This window comes from Psittacula echo (assembly GCF_963264785.1).
Source record: "Psittacula echo genome assembly, chromosome: 1".
Lineage (NCBI taxonomy): Eukaryota > Metazoa > Chordata > Aves > Psittaciformes > Psittacidae > Psittacula > Psittacula echo.
The window spans coordinates 30,203,888-30,220,233 of record NC_137735.1 but is presented as its reverse complement, the minus strand read 5'-3'; the positions used below and the strand labels follow the sequence as shown (position 1 = coordinate 30,220,233).

Below are 16,346 nucleotides of genomic sequence, written 5' to 3'. Positions count from 1 at the left end.
GTTGTATCACTTTGCTTTTCTGTATCTCAGATCCATTTTTATAGTGGACACCCCGTGTGTGACAGACTTTGGGTCTGACTCCAGTACCAGATTAAACAAGTTGGTCTTATTCTTATCACTGGGTACAGTGCAACTGCAAGTTGTGGCGTCCCTCTCTGGCGTTGGATGGGATGTGGGTGCCTGTGTGCATGTGTAGGAAGGGAGATTGCCATTTGGAGTCCAGCTCTGCGTGGATGAACCTTTATACCTACTTTATAATGAGGGACAGATGTTTTGTTTAACAAGTCCAGCACTGCATGCTAATTTGGAATAAATTCAGTGTAAAGTAACTCAGTAATAATTTTTCAGGGAAGCTGACTTGTTGGCTTGCCATGGGGTCAGAATTTCATTTGTAAATTCCATGCTAGAAGTGTAGTAGTTGAGGGAAACATAATCCATAAATATTTCTTACCTTGTTTATTCCATAATAAAATAGAGATGGCCAGTATCTGGAGCCTAAAATGGAAATCTATCGTTTTGACATATACATATGTATGAAGCAATCTGAGCATGAAATACCACATTTGCACCGTATATTAAGGCATTGTCTGAAACCAAGATTTCTGTTTAAAATTTTTAGGACTTAAACTGCCTGCACAACAATGCATGGATAATCATGTGTGTAACTTTATTGCAAAGGAGTGGTTAATTGCACTGAAGATCGTTCAGATATTTATGTCGCATCCTTACAATGTCAATAAGCATAGGCAGTTATTGGCACTTTAAGTAGAAGCACACCACTATACACTTTCACATATGACATTGGGCCTGTGATTTTTCAAAAGCATGTGTTCTTCCTTCCTTCCTGATACAGCAGAAAAGGAATCATTTCCTTGCTTTGATTAGATTTTTTTTATTACTAGTATTTTTAAAAACCTCTGGGTAGGAGAATTCTTTTTGAAATGGATGTATTTCTAGCCACAAATTATGTTCTGAGATAAGGTGGGATATAAATAGTCTAAATAAGAAATTGCTTTGTGTTCTACAGGCCCACTCATGGTCATTGTGGAATACTGCAAGTTCGGAAATCTGTCAGCTTACCTACGGAGCAAGAGAAGCGAATTTGTCCCGTGCAAGGTAAGGAGTCAAGGTTACTTGACATTACATTGGAAAGTTTGTTTTGGTGGGTTTTTTCCACACACAACATTTCTGTTTCTAGTGCAGACTGAAGTGGCAATCCTTGGGGACGCTGAATATCTAGTACTTCCCATGGGAATGAGAGATGGCAAAGACATCAGAGGTCATCTAGTCTTTCCCCTGGCCCCTGCAATGTAGCTATTTTGTTATTGTTTGCTTAAAATGCAAAGGAACTGGGCTTCCACTGTTTCCCTTGGCAGATTGTTCTACACTTGGCCATATCTCTCAGGAAGTTTTTTCTGATTATCAGCCTGAATTTTTTCCTTTCTTAGTTAAGCTCCGGACCACCTTAAATAACTGTACACCCTGCTTAGCGCATATATCCATCAGATATCCATAGGTATCTTCTACCACATGATTATCCTTTCCACTTCCCTTGGCTCACTGCCGAACCAGGCTGTTAATCATTTGTATAATTGATGTATCTCATGAGTTTATGCTGGGCTATGCACCTCCCAAGTCCTTAGGAAAGGGGAGCTCCAACACAGCACCCCCTCTTTCCACCTCAATTTGAAAGGAGTGGGAAGTTGGAGGCTGCCATACTCAAGCTCATTTCTGGATGCCTCTGAGACAGGGTCTGGTTTCTGGAGAGGGTTTGGGAGGATCCATCCCCTCCAAGGGTTGTACTGCTGGATGAAGGGCATAGCTGCATGTACCCAGCACTGAGCGTCATGCTTGGGACCATACCCTTTTTCACACACAGCCAAGAGGAAAGCCCCTGGGCTGTGCTCTGCCACTCTGGTAGACCTAAGTCTTCTTGCAGCTACTGTACCTAGATCAGAGCTTCTTCCAACTGCTTGTTGGTTCTCCAGAGGGTTATTTTTCTTGATCTTTGGAGTCATTGTTTACTATTTTACATTGGCAAAGGCAAGTTGCTGCATCTTCTTGTGAGGTATGAAGGATAAATATCTGAGAGGCCTTGAAGGAAGAGTCAGGGTTTCTGAGGGTGCTGACCCTTGCACAAGTGGTGGAGATGGGAATTGGCAGTGGGAAAAAACAGCCTTGCCAGGGGAGAAAGGTCACCAAACTGAAGCAGGAGAAAATGGAAATGTGGTTGAGGAAACCTGTGGAGCTGGCATCCTCCCTAGAGCTATTCGGTGTCTTAGGGGAAGGTGGAAATCAGAGTTTTAAGGCTGCCTGCTAGGGCTTTGGCCAACATAGAGGTTTACCAGAGGGGCCTTTGCAACAGTGTGAGGTAAAGCCATAGCAGTACAGAGAGGCTCGAGTATGTGGGAGGAGGTTTGGCAGCATCCATGTGTGCTTCACAAGTGGTGGGCACCAGGGGGCTGAGACCCCCCAGGCATGTGGAGATGTTGCTGGGGGGACAGCTGGGAGACTGTGGGAGCAGGCTAAAGCCTTGCTGTGTAGCGGCAGAGGGTGCTTGATCTGGTAGCCCATGTGGCCATGAGTCGGGGTTCCACAACCAGAGCTGGCTTGGAGCAGTGTGGCTGATCATGCCAGTGCTGTGCTGTCCTCCTCACCCTCAGTGGTGCCAGTGGCACAGATTGCAAGGTGCATCACTGCCTCTCCTGGGAAAACTTGTGGCATGCTTTCTGCTTCTGATTTCTCCCACCCTCCCCTCACACTTCTAGAACAAAAGTGCCAGGTTCCGGCAGGGGAAGGAGAACTACATTGGTGACCTCTCTGCAGACCTGAAGAGACGGCTGGACAGCATCACGAGCAGCCAGAGCTCAGCAAGCTCTGGCTTTGTGGAGGAGCGGTCCCTGAGTGACGTGGAAGAGGAGGATGGTAGGATATGTCTTCTCCTCATGCTGGAACAGCTGTCTTTACTGGGGTCTGATGAGGAACACTGGGGACCATGTGATTTCCAAAGCTTCCTCAAAGCTGTGTGCATGGTATTTCCTGGGTGACCAAAGTTCCTGAGTTATGGGTTATCTATCTCAGCATCCCAAACCCCTCAGCATAACCCCAGGTACTGTCCTGTCTTAAAAGGGTGCATTTTTAGTGCACTGCTTCTGTCTATTTTACACTCCATTGTCTTCAGGGAGAATTGCAAAGCACAGACTCCAAAGGCTGTGCGGAGGGGGTGCAGTTGGAGGATGCTAACTATATTTCCTAAGTGTTTACCCAGAAGTTAAATATCATGAAATGCCATCGACTTCACTGCTTATTAGCAGAGAGGCTGATTTGCCTTCCTGCTGCTCAGGTGGTCTGTCAGGAACAGGAAACCTGAATTACCACTCATTCAAAGCCTCCCCTGGATATAAGTACCATCTGCAGCAGTTTCATTGATGCATTTGCCATGTTCAGCTTTGGCAAGGACAGCACAAAGTGCTCAGTGCTGCCAGTATATTTCAGAGACCGCTAAATTCAGCAAGTGGTGGGATCTGACTGGTCCAGAGGGAAGCCATAGCCCAACTGCTGATATCTCAACTTCTACTAAAAATCATTTAATGCAAAGAAAAACATCAGTATGCTAACAGGGAGGATGATCTTGTGGTTTCAGTTTGATCCTAATGGGTAATGTCAGTCATGCACTTTATACATTTGTGCACCGTTTTGGTCTTCAGACATCTCTAGTGTAAAAACTGACCCCCTGAGCTGGAACGTTGTAAGAAGTATGTAGACATAAAGAGGCCTCGAGATAAGGGGTTTAGCCACCAGTGTTGTAGTTCTTGGAAGATTTCTTCTTAAAATCAAGAGCTGAGTAAAGTTATTGAGTTGCTTGTTTCAGCAGGAACTAAATGCCTAAGTATCTTTGTTGGATACTTGACTGTATTATTCCTCCAAGTCACTAGAGGATGAGGTTAGGCTTCTTCTACCTTAAATTAGCAGGGCTTTTTGCCAAATTCAAGTCTTTCTCCCCATGGTGTATTCTTCCCCTCTAAGGACTAGGCGAGGCCTCCCTCTCATGGGTTTCCAAATTCATCTGCTGAAACCACAGCAAGCCTCCCTTGTCCTAGGAACTTGTGAGCTGACTTTTGGTTGTTTTTCTTCTGGGATCGTTTTGCAAATCTTTCCAGTGGTGGGAACTGTGAAAATAAGCAAGGAGGCCTGGGGTATAACCCATCATCTCAAAGTTTATTTTACACACAACTAGTTTGGTGTAAGAAGGGTTGTTACTGATAACTATCCAGCCAAAAAAGGATTATGTTTGCCCTTCCATTTCAATGTGGCATAAGGTTAAGATGGATTTTTACCTAAGAAGCAGTTATGGGTGAAATCAGTGACAAAGGGCATGTTTGACTGTGGTCTGATTCTTTGCAGCTGGTCCTGAAGACCTTTGCAAGAACCCTTTGACCATGGAGGACCTCATCTGTTATAGCTTCCAGGTGGCGAGAGGAATGGAGTTCTTGGCTTCACGCAAAGTAAGGAACTTCTCAGGAAGAATGGCATGTTATTTATTTGACTGTAGGAAATAGTGCTGTAGGTCTATAGAAGGAAACAGCATGTTCACCTTTGCACTAGCAGTCATCCGCAGCATTTTCTTTTTGCCTTAAGACATAACCAAATCATTAATACTACAGAGTGAAACAGCCCATGCATTTATTGACACAAATGTTAATGATCTGTACAAGGCTTATGGGTCACTGATTCATAGAAGAATGATTAAGTGGTTGGAGGAGGGGAGCTGACTTATGAGGACAATTAAAGGAATTAGGGACAAATCTCTGGTAACCATAGCTAAACAGGAGTAAAGAGTTTTCTCTGAGGAGGTTGCCTGTAACTTGTGCAGCAGGATTGGAAAGGCAGCATGAGGAGAGACGATGTTCACCTATGAAACTTCATGGATGACTCCTTGGAGGGTCTCTTGCCAAAGACACCCTGGCAGTTGGTAACACCTCACCTGCATTTTCACTTTCTAGAAGTGCTTTTCTGTGGTTTGATCCTAAATATGTACAGCACATGTTTCAAAGGATGTAAATTCCAGCAAGAGCAAATAATTGCTGCAGTTGTATAGACACAAAAAGTACTTAGAAATGGGAAAAGGGAATAAAAGCAGGGAATATAGCACTACTCTAGAGTGCAGTCTAGGAGTTCAAAACCAGACTTGAGAGTCCTTTCTAAAAACATGCATTTCTCTACATTTCATACATCATGGTTGGCGTGTATATGTAAAAATATATCTTCAAATGATCTGCAGTTCTAGTCCATACTAGAAGCATATCTGCAGCCACTTTCAGAGGTTGGCTTTTTTATTTCAAGCTGCTGAGGTCTGTGGTTTGAAGTCTTTGGGTTGTTGACTAAGCTGTTGTTCTGCATATGTAAAGACATGGACTTTTCTCTCTGTAGTCAAGATTAGTTTGTGTTGGAATCAAATAGATGTTTTAGTGTGGTATGTTTTCCAGAGAGAGAGCATAGAGCACACAGATTTGAGTGAACCTAAGTAAATCTAAAGGTAATCAGATCTGAACCTGTTTCATGTCAGCTTCTTAGGATAATTAATTAGGTGACTTCAAAGGCCCTCTCTGCATGGTGGATAAACAGATGTATGTTTGGACTTGGGAATACAAGTCTCCCTGAGCCAAATCAGTTGCGACCATCACAAAACACTTAAAATCAGTAACTGCTGATGCTGAGGTTCTTTTTCTTAAAAGGTTTTAAGAATTATCTGTCCTTTGAGGGTCGGAGAGCACATATGTGAAAGAGATCAGCCCTGTGGACAGCGCTGTGACAACAGGCAGCATACGAGGTTGTTTACTTCTCTTTGCAGTGCATCCACAGGGACCTGGCTGCTCGTAATATCCTCTTGTCAGACAATAACGTGGTCAAAATCTGTGATTTTGGCTTGGCTCGAGACATCTACAAAGACCCAGATTACGTCAGGAAAGGAGATGTAAGTTTCAGATTCTCTGTTTCAGAGAGAATTAATATCAAGTCTGGACTCCTTCCCCCACCCACTTTAAATGGGTTTGTGGAAACTGTTTTGCTAAACTGCGATACCTTTTTGTTTACGGAAATGCTTTCAGGCCAGACTACCCCTAAAATGGATGGCGCCAGAAACCATTTTTGATAGAGTATATACCATTCAGAGTGATGTATGGTCCTTTGGAGTTCTGCTATGGGAAATATTTTCATTGGGTAAGTCACTTTAATTTCACTGAGCCATCTTAAATTTTCAACAATAGAGTCAAGCAGTCAAAACAGAAAACAGTCAAAGTGTTCTTGGATCCTCTGTAGCATTTTGGTTTTTTGCTTCTTGAAAATTTCCTGCTTATTTTCTCCATCAAAATAAAATACTCAGATTTCCTTCAAAATGCAAATGTAGGAACATGGACTTGAAATGCTTCTTCATACAATTTCCATAGGTGATGATATGCTTCGTCTACTCAATCATAAATCTAAATTGTTTGCACATCCAAATATACTGGATTACCTTATTAACTCAGGCCATAGCAAATTATCTGTTTGAAAATCAATCCCAGAATTTAAGAGTCTAATGCATTAAAATTACCCTTGCTGTCATTTTAGGTGCATCGCCATACCCAGGAGTGAAAATTGATGAGGAATTTTGCAGAAGACTGAAAGAAGGAACAAGAATGAGAGCACCAGACTATACAACACCCGAAATGTGAGAAACTGTTCTTCCAGTTGCCTGCATTTACCCCACAATGATAGCAGGTGCTGGAGCAAGCAGTAGGTGCTGTTTTCTTCATGCTGATATTTTAATGGGCTTTGTTCTTCTAGGTACCAAACAATGCTGGATTGCTGGCATGGGGATCCTAAGCAGAGGCCAACTTTTTCAGAGCTGGTGGAGCACCTGGGGAATTTGCTGCAAGCCAATGTCCGTCAGGTATGTGGAATGTATTCTCTGGTTGCTAAACCCACCAGCTGAACCCCTCCTATCCTGACAGCCACCATGAAATCCCCTAGTTGGGTACTGTCCACTGGGATTGTGGGGGAGCCTGGACTTCTTCCACCCCTTCAGTTACTGACTGGCATAGGTGAGGAAAGGTTGCAGAGGTCTGTTACGGTAACCAAAAGCCATGTTGCCCTGCCAGCAAGGGCTTCCCGTGACACCTCCACTGCTGTTACTTAACTGTCTGTCTGGGAGTTGTAGGTATGCTGGGAAGTTGTTCCCCAGCCAGACAGCAGTGGCATCATGGGCTCAATTCCCTGCTCTGCTGCTGATTTCTCTGCATACTACAGAGGTGTTTTGGCAGGTGGCTCCTGTTGATCTTACTGTGCCAAAGATGGGTATCTTGGCATATGTGAGCATGTGGGCTGCAATGCTTGTAATGACTCTTCTGGAAAACAAGTATGCAGGTGTTTTGCTGTCTGTCAGCAGCTCCATGCAGATAAGTGTAGTAAGACTTGTCCTGTGTGCAGGCACTGTGGTAAGGGAGCCCACTGTGTCCCGGTGAGCTATATGGACCTCCCTCCCAGGTTCTCCATCTTGTGGCTCCTTCTTAATGTACTATGGAAGCGGACAAGGCCAGGGCAACAGATGCGAGCACACTGGGTGAGGGAGGCTGAGTTTGACCACATGCTCCCCTATTAGACAAGTTCTCCCTTTCTGACCTATTAGTAACAATAGGAATTGCCTGCCCTTCCAAACTATTGTGTCTGTGCATACCAAAACTCGGAAAGGGGAGCGTTTCCTCACTTTTCTGCAGGGCAGCTTGTATCACATGTATCACATCATCAACGGCTGCCTGAGGTTGGAAGGGGCCTCTGGAGGTCATTTGGTCCAACCCCACTGCTCAAGCAGGACTGCTGATACCTCTTTGTTCAGGACCATGTTCAGATTGGCTTTTGAATATCTCCAAGTATGGAAACTTCACAACCTCTCTGGGCAACCTCTGCCACTGCCCAGTCACCCTCACAGGAAAAAAGTGTTTCCTTGTATGTTCAAAACATATTTTGTGTTATTTACCTATAACCTAATATGGTTGGATTGCTAATGATTTAGACCCTCTTGTCATGAACTATTGTGTACTGTGACTATAAAAGACAAACCTGATTTACTGTCTGATAACTAATAGCTAAATATGTATGTGTCATATTGTAATACAAAAGAGATAGATGCAAAAAAATTTAGAGAAAATTAGATTAGAAAATCTACTAAAGGATTTCTTATGGGACTATAAATAGATATGCAGTTCTGAAGGATGCATAATCCATTTTTTCTGTCTATTGTTTTAAAGCAAAAATGTAAACAAGTGGAAGAAATTTAAAAAGTAGTTTGTAGTGATGTCAAAGTATTGATAGAAAATATCATTTTTTCTTTGTTCTTTTTATTTTATTAAATTTACTTCTTATACTTTATTTAGTCTTTCTGGTTAATACCAGAAATTTCCATAGCCTATTTCATTTTAAGGTAATCTTTTTCCTCAGGTTCCTTTGTGTCATTGAGATTCAAACATTCCTAAACCCTACATTTTTGTTTCAAAGACGTCAGTAAAAAAAGTTCAGTTTATTCTTTATGTTACAATATGTCATATAAAAAACCATCATTTTTGAATCTAAAATTACTTGGCAGTGATTCTTTTAAAGTTTCCTTCTTTTAATGTAGCTGCTCTGCAAAGGTGATATAATGTTCGTAGTTTAATAAAGCAAGCAAGGTAGTACTGTTGGACTGATGTGTGTGTAACTGTTTATGTCAGTGTATCTCTGTAGCCAATTTAATTTTTGTACCTTTTCACTGCATTCTACAGGATGGTAAAGACTACGTTGTCCTTCCTTTGTCAGTATCACTGAATATGGAAGAGGATTCGGGTCTCTCTCTCCCCACTTCACCTGCTTCCTGTAGGGAGGAAGAGGAAGTCTGTGATCCTAAATTCCATTATGACAACACAGCAGGAATTAGGTATTTTATATGGTGGACATCCTACTGGGGCCTCTGGGCAGGTTTTGTTCATGCTGGGGGCAGGGAAAATGAAAGGAAGAGACTTCAGCTGCTTGGTCCATATTTAACCTCATCCACAGGGATAAGAAGGAATCTGTAGAGTTTTAGTAAGCAAAAACTAGTTTCTTATCTCCCCAAATGCCAATGATTTTTATTTATTTTTTTTTACTACCTTTTCAAGATTTGGTATTATCATTTAAAAAAAGAAAAATAAATCGTAAGTGTACTTAACTTAGTGTTTAAGAATCAGAATGAATAAAAAAGTCTTACTGATCCAATACAATTGTGTTCACACTTTTGTATTGCAGCTCCCTAAAATATTAATGGTAATAGTTTTATCATTAATGACCTCTCTGGCATTTCCCCTCCTAGAGTGAAATGCTGGTAAATAGGTCATGAATTGATGGCCAAGGGGAATGCAACCTAAATGTTGTGGCTGCTCTTTGTCCACTGCTTGCTTCTGGTGGGCTGTTGGGGCATCTATGATGGAGCAACAGTGGTAGATGCTGTTTGGTGTTGTGGCAGAGGTGACCTCCCTGGTAAGGAGTTTGTACTAATGAACTTAAGAAGGGCTCATGTCGGACCCTGTGAGGACCTCAGGCATGGGATGTAAGGGAGAAAGGTATTTTCTCATCCATTGCTGCCTAAGATCAAATTCAGCCACTTGGATGCTGGAAGCTCTGGGTTGCTTGCTGCAATCTCTGGAGTAGGAGATAGAAGGAGATGAATCCAACTATAAGGGCAGAGAAGGACTCTGTTGGCAGGGTTCATGTGGTTTCCACAAAGTGGAACTCTCTCTTATATCTACCAAAGATAAACAAAGTTTCCAATGATTTTGTGTACCACAAGATGGCTTTTTTATGTTGTCCTGAGAAAGACTAGGTAGCGCACTAGCACAGTGCATTTTACACTTCAGTTGAACTTGCGGTCCTAGAGTTGAACTCTCAACCCCCATGTTTTAGTAGTGGGGCAGTCCAAAATATAAATATTTAAAAGACAAAACCCCATGATTTAACACTGAAAAGTCACACATATTTTTCCACTTCTAATACTTCCTATATGGGTTTTCCTGGTCCCCATTTTCTGTTATGAACACAAGTAAAATCTCTCAACTTTTAAAGACTTTGAAACTCTTTCTCTTGTCCTACAGTGTGACAGGGGTGTAAAGCACTTGTGGAAATCATTCTGGGAGAGGCAAAGTGGGGAACTTAAGACATGCTTAGGAGCTTTATTCTTCTGGTAGCTGGAAACAATTTTGTTGGCATGGATCTTGCTACACATTTAGTGGAAAAGATTGATCTGTTCAGTAATGTCTTTTTCAATCATCACAAAAGTACTAACTATGAGGAAAGGCTGAAAAATACAATCTATAAATCAAAGCAGGAAGAAAAAAAGCAGGCTCAGGGAAAACAGAGAATATTAAAGAATATTTACATTGCTGAGGTAAATTAAAATCAGCAGGATGTCCTAATAGCTGCTGTATTTGGCTTAGGAAATAGATCTGTAATTTCTGAACCTTGCAAGATTGTCATTAAGAACAGCCAGGTGCGGTAAAGAAGATTTAAGGAAGTGTAAAGGTATGTATGTAAATGCTTGATTTTAGAAAGAACAGAAAAGGTGTAACCTTAAATCAGGTTAACCTGAATCCTAGGAATGATGCCAGACTAAACAATCAGATAAATAATGGTAAATGCCTACAAGAATATTAAGTAACTAAAAGTAGCCAGCATGGATTTGTCAAGAACAAATCAAGTCAAACCAATCTACAATTCATTTTTAGGGAGATTAATTGGCTTGGTGGATAGCAGGAAAGATAGGGTTTTATTTTCTCTGGGGGATTTTTGGCCATTTTTTAATGGAACAGTCTATTATAAAATGCAAACGTGTCAGGAAATGCTGTCAGTATGTCATCTGAGCCCTCACTGCCACTGAGCAGGAGTCAGACTCCATGTGTGGCCTCTCTCTGCCTGCACGCTATTTCTGGTCCTGTTTGCAGAGTAGCTTGGCTTAACCAGGAGGATCTTGCTCATTGTAGTCCATGAAGGCTAACTCTTGTCTGGGTTGAGCAGAAAGACTCAGGACTTCCATAAGTGGGAGGTTGTTCAGATCAAGAGGCTAGGGTTTCCAGTTCTCACCCTGGTAACTGTAGTCCTGGCCATGCAGTTCTGTGGCTGTGTGGACAATTGAATGCAAGCACACATGGAGCTTTCAGACTAAGAAGGCAAGTTGTGAATGAACTTATCACCATTCAAGGTGATGTTGTACAGGAGGATAAGTGGACTAGATTCTCCATTAGATGTTTTTGGTTCTGTCAGGGTTGGGTTGGAAGTGGGTTAGCTAACATTGCGGAGTAGCAGGAGTAGAAGACATGGTCAGTATAGAGATCTTGAAAGAACTGATTTTGTTAAGTCTAGGAAGAGAAAATGGAGAGGGAACATATTAACAGTTCCCAGTAAATGAAAAGTTGCTTGAAAGAGGATGCTAACTGTTTATTCTGTGTCCCTAGCAATAGGACAAATTTTATTTGCAGCAAATACTTGGGTTTAATATTTGAAAACCATTCTAAAGTGTGATTGAGCACCTGGGCAGGCTACAAAGGGAACTTGTAAAATGCCCACCAGCTTAAATATGTATTTGTTGGGGATAGGCAGGATGCAGCATAGCTAGACTCAAAGCTGGGAAATAGGATGAATGATGCTCTTAATTGCCTTCAGCTTTGTGCTTCAGGTGAATGCAGGTTTCTTTTCTAAATCCTTGGCTTTTTCTTCATTAGCTGTTAGGAATATAAATGCGTCCTGTTTAACTGGGACGGTATCCATTTTACTCCATATCCGTTTAGACAGAAAGCTGAGGGTAGCTGTTTTGTTTGCTGTATTAGTACCTCCATGAATGTAATGAGGTTTTTTTGTCCAATATTTTTTATGGATGTCATCCTGACCAGAGGGCTTCTTTTGGAGAAGAGCCTTCAAGAGACACGCAGCACTCCCTGTCCTGATCCCCATGGTTTAAGGGCAGCAGTCTGCTGAGTCTGCTGTTGTTGTCCTAGGTCCAGCCAGGGGTCTCAGAAGTGCAGTCCAAAGAAAGAGACACATGCCTGAGCTCCAGGCTCTTCTGTTTATTATACTTCTAAGTGAAGCTTGCAGGAAGTGAAGCCCTCCAGTGTAACTGAGAAAAGAGGCTGTTTTCTCTAAGCTGTTTCTTAGAATTTGCTCAGAGATCAAGATTGTCAGGAGCAGAAGGTCAGAAACATGCCACTTTCTAGCCTGCTCGTCCTTCTCAATAAATGGATATTTTGAGGTTCGCATAATGTGTTTTGACAAAAGGATTAACTTCTCTGTAGAGAGATAAAAGGATTCTGATATCATTGTGCTGTTTGCAGCCAAGTTGTGGAAAGTGGACACAAAATATTTTTTGTTTTCTTTTCAGTCAGTACCGACAAGGTAGCAAGAGAAAAAGCCGCCCTGTGAGTGTGAAAACATTTGAAGATGTCCCATTGGTAACCACTGTAAAAGTTGTTCAGGAGGTAAGTTTGCCTGATATTTGTATGTCTTCTGTCTGCCTGTTTATTTTATTTTATTTTATTATTTTATTTTATTTTATTTTATTTTATTTTATTTTATTTTATTTACCCTTTTGCATTTAATGCATTCCTAACACCTTTGCAGGAAAACCAGACAGATAGTGGGATGGTTCTTGCATCTGAAGAGCTGAAGACTTTGGAAGAGAGTGATAAACAAGTGAAAATACCCTTTAGGTAAGGCTTGGGCTGCATGTAGATTTGAACATGACTTTCTGCTTGCAGTATGTCAGAAAACTGATAGGTTTCTAAATTTTTTAGTAGACAAAATATTGTCTTACTGTATTTTTAAATAAAATAAAAAATATAGTGCACTGTGTCCCTGGTCACCTGCATTTGGTACCAGGAGAGGAAAGGTAATGCAGCCATTGGAGATAACGGCTAGCAGCACAGAAGGGGCTTGTACTTATCAGCTACAAAAGCATTAATTGCCAGTCAAAGGAACTGAGCTGTTGCACACAATTGAGCATATTTGTGAGGGCTTGTGTGCAGTGACAAAGAGCTCCTTTTCTTTTCTTTTCTTTTCTTTTTCTTTCTTTTTTTTTTCTAAAGCTGACTCTTGAGTTTTCAGGATGTACCTGGGTGTATTTTCAGAGCATTGTTCAGGGGGTTCATTGTGCAGTTCACAGGAAGCACAGTAGTGTTCATGGAGCTCAAATCTCACGTATGCTCTCTGAGAGCTTCTCAGGAATTATTTTTTCCAGGACAACTTCAGTGCAAACAAAAATATACTGCAGTTACAATTGCACCACAGCTGAAATATGTGAAGCTTCTCAAAGTTTTCTGCCCATTTCATCTGTGTTCACAATCTAACTCTTTGTATCGTCATAAAATTAAATATCTTTTTCACGTGTTAGTGAAGCTAAGGCATATAAAAAGGTCTCTTTTATAATCAAGTGCATGTTTAAAAAGGCTTGAAGCCAGCTTTGCGAAGTGCCCTCCATAAGACAGTCTCCACAGCTCTCTCAGTCCTGTTTCTGCTTGTTTTTCATAGCACACTGGTGCCCAGCAAGAGTAACGAGTCCGTCATGTCCGAAGCCTCCAACCAGACGAGTGGGTATCAGTCAGGGTACCACTCAGATGACATGGACACCACCGTGTACTCCAGCGAGGAGACTGAACTCTTGTGTGCCCAGGAGCCTTCTCCCCAGCTCTGCCGTGCTCATGGGCTCGCCTATGATGGCACTGTGCCGCTCGCCTCCCTGCCACTCTAGGGCGAAGCTCTGGGTCCCCCCACGATGTGCCTTGCTTGCCTGGGCTCAGTGGTATTCAGGTTTGATGTACAGAAAGACGGCGTCCATGAGACTAAGAAAAGACGCTTATTTTTCCTGAAGAGGATGCAGGAGCATCTGGCAGCAAAACTGCACTGTGCTGGGCTGTAGGGCACTTTCCTCAAGAGATGCTTGTGGCTAAGGGTGCAAAGCCCCGGCTGCAGTGTGCAGGTTGTGCCGACCCAGTGGCAGAGGCAGCGCGATGGCCTTAGGGACCCTGTTGTCATGGTGTTCAACTTAACTGTTTCTAGTTGTACGAAATAGTGGCACAGCCCTGCTCTTTTCTTGTTGTTGTTGTTTCTCCACTTGTGGCTGGACTCCAGGAAGGAAACAGCACGACACTGGCTTCTTGTTTCTCAGAGTTATCCTTTGCTTGTACCTCCACAAACAAAAAAAGGAACCTCCAGCTCAAGGCTCTGGCAGTCACTGATGGCCTGAGTCTAAACATAGGCTGGACTAAATATAGGTGGGGGCTATGGTCTCTGTCCTTGGCAGAGGAAAAAAGTTGCTGTACCAGACTGCATGAGCTGTATTTGCTTGCAAGACTTGTGCGGTGAAGCTGGTTAGTAGGGAAAAGGCACAGCACCGAGCCAAGTGATGGGACAGGGGTGCCAGGGCCATGCCTCACGTCTGAGAATGGCTCTGGCCCACGTTGTCCCCAGCACCCTTGACCCATGCCACATGCCTGTTGCTTCTGAGCTAGCCTGAAGCGGCTGCAGAAGATACCCCCTCTCTGAATCACCACCGGGGCAGCCTCTACAACAGCTCGAAAAGTCAATGTAATCTACTTTAGGACTGCAGGGAGCACTGTGGTCCTCATGGGGCATCCTAAAGGCACCCTACCTTCTCGTCTCATCCTCCTTCCCTCAGATGTAGGTCTGACTCTCAAAGTCTGTTTGCAATAGCAGAGATCTCAGTTTATGTAGTCTTGGGTATCCGTGACTGGTTTCATGGCAGCTCCAATCTTCCCTGAGTGGTGAGATTGTGCCTAATTGTTGGACAACTTCTTACCTGTGCTCTTGTAGTCCCAGAGCTCTGCTGATAGACACAATGCAGGCTACAAGATCTTAAAATATAAAGCTATTTCTACTGAGTTCTTTTTTGTATTTTTATAATTATTTTTTTTCAGTTTGTACTTACTATAATGTCAAATGCTGGGAACCATGAATACAAGGCATATACAGTATTTATAGCCTCTTTATGTAGAAATAAATGTAATATATTAAAATATAAATATATATATTATATAATGTATATTGTACTAGTCACATTTTATATCAGTGTTCTGTAGCATTACAAGGGTCACAAAACTTTTAATAGCTAAAACTTCACTTTATTAAAAGTGACTGGAAATTTAGAGGTGGGGGCTACGAGTAGATCTGTTTGGTTTTCTTACATGTATTTTCCTATATCCTTTCTATTGACAGTGAGGTTTGTCAAGTGCTACTTAGTCCAAGTGCGATTTAATGAATCCAGTTATACCATTGTACAGGTCTATGAACATTTCTGTGGCTACCTGTAATAAAGAAGCTTCAGAGATTTTAGCAGTTGGCAATAAGTGCCTTTAGAGAAATGGTCACAGGAACAGGCTGCTTGTATAGACTGAATCTCCTCTGACGGAGTTTATTATGTTCAGTTTGAGAATGGTTGATCTAATTGTATTGTGACTTTTGCCTTGGGAGTAGCAGTTTCCCTTAAAGGCTTATTCATCTTTTCCCACTTGCATTTCTTCCCTCTCACTTCTTATAACTGAGATGTTGTCCCTGCTCTTGTGTAGCAATGTCTACCTTTATTTTAAATCTGTACTTAATGCTCCCACCTTTTCACTCTGTTTTCCACCTTCTGACTTTCTCTTCTGCACTGCGCAGGCGTTCATTCTCAGTGGAAGACTGGCCACTGTTGGGGTATCAGGACTCTAAGTATCATAACAGCTTATGACAAAAAAAAGCAAGGGAAGTTGAACTACAAACCCCAGACTTTATTCAACTTATCTTTATTGCAGTTTGAAATGAGACCTTTGTAGGATACTATGCAGTCAGAACACTTCTCTTGGAAGTGGGTGATCTCACTGCTAAATTCTTCTCAGTCTGAATATGAGACTAACACCTTCCGCACACTATGTGCATGTCCCAGCTACAAGGCTGTGGAATGTCAAGCTTCAAATGTCTCTCCATTCCTCTCCTGAATCTGAAGCATTTTACATTCAGGAAAGCATGAGCTGGGAGGTCAGGTAGAAAAATAAGGGAGAGGCTTCGTAAATCTCCTGTAAGGGCTTCTAGGAAGGATTTGTATTTTCATGTATATGTTTGGTATTTATCTTGCATCCCAGGCAAGTGTCTAGCCAATAATAGTATGCTCAATAGCCAATGCTGCAAACTTAACCTTCCCTCTTCCCCAATATTCTCCAATATCTTTAATGAAAATGTTCTTATGTGTATTGCTGTATGATGGACGTAAAATACTGACACTTGAAGAATATTGATAGGTAACCAGCTGAGCCACATGTTGGAGA

At 42.1% G+C, this 16,346-nt stretch overlaps 1 protein-coding gene across 1 annotated transcript in view; it reads left to right on the top strand.

Annotated features, from left to right (window-relative positions):
• The window catches only part of KDR (kinase insert domain receptor), a gene marked incomplete at both ends in the record, with an annotated part of 31,206 nt that extends 17,429 nt beyond the window's left edge, over window positions 1-13,777 (top strand). Inside the window, 11 exons of the mRNA XM_080638925.1 lie at window positions 1,028-1,116; window positions 2,769-2,925; window positions 4,405-4,505; window positions 5,852-5,974; window positions 6,108-6,219; window positions 6,610-6,709; window positions 6,826-6,931; window positions 8,796-8,947; window positions 12,413-12,509; window positions 12,652-12,740; window positions 13,558-13,777. Coding sequence (XP_080495051.1) covers window positions 1,028-1,116; window positions 2,769-2,925; window positions 4,405-4,505; window positions 5,852-5,974; window positions 6,108-6,219; window positions 6,610-6,709; window positions 6,826-6,931; window positions 8,796-8,947; window positions 12,413-12,509; window positions 12,652-12,740; window positions 13,558-13,777 — 1,346 coding nt within the window. The remainder of the gene's footprint in view (window positions 1-1,027; window positions 1,117-2,768; window positions 2,926-4,404; window positions 4,506-5,851; window positions 5,975-6,107; window positions 6,220-6,609; window positions 6,710-6,825; window positions 6,932-8,795; window positions 8,948-12,412; window positions 12,510-12,651; window positions 12,741-13,557) is intronic.
• Window positions 13,778-16,346: the final 2,569 nt, after the last annotated feature.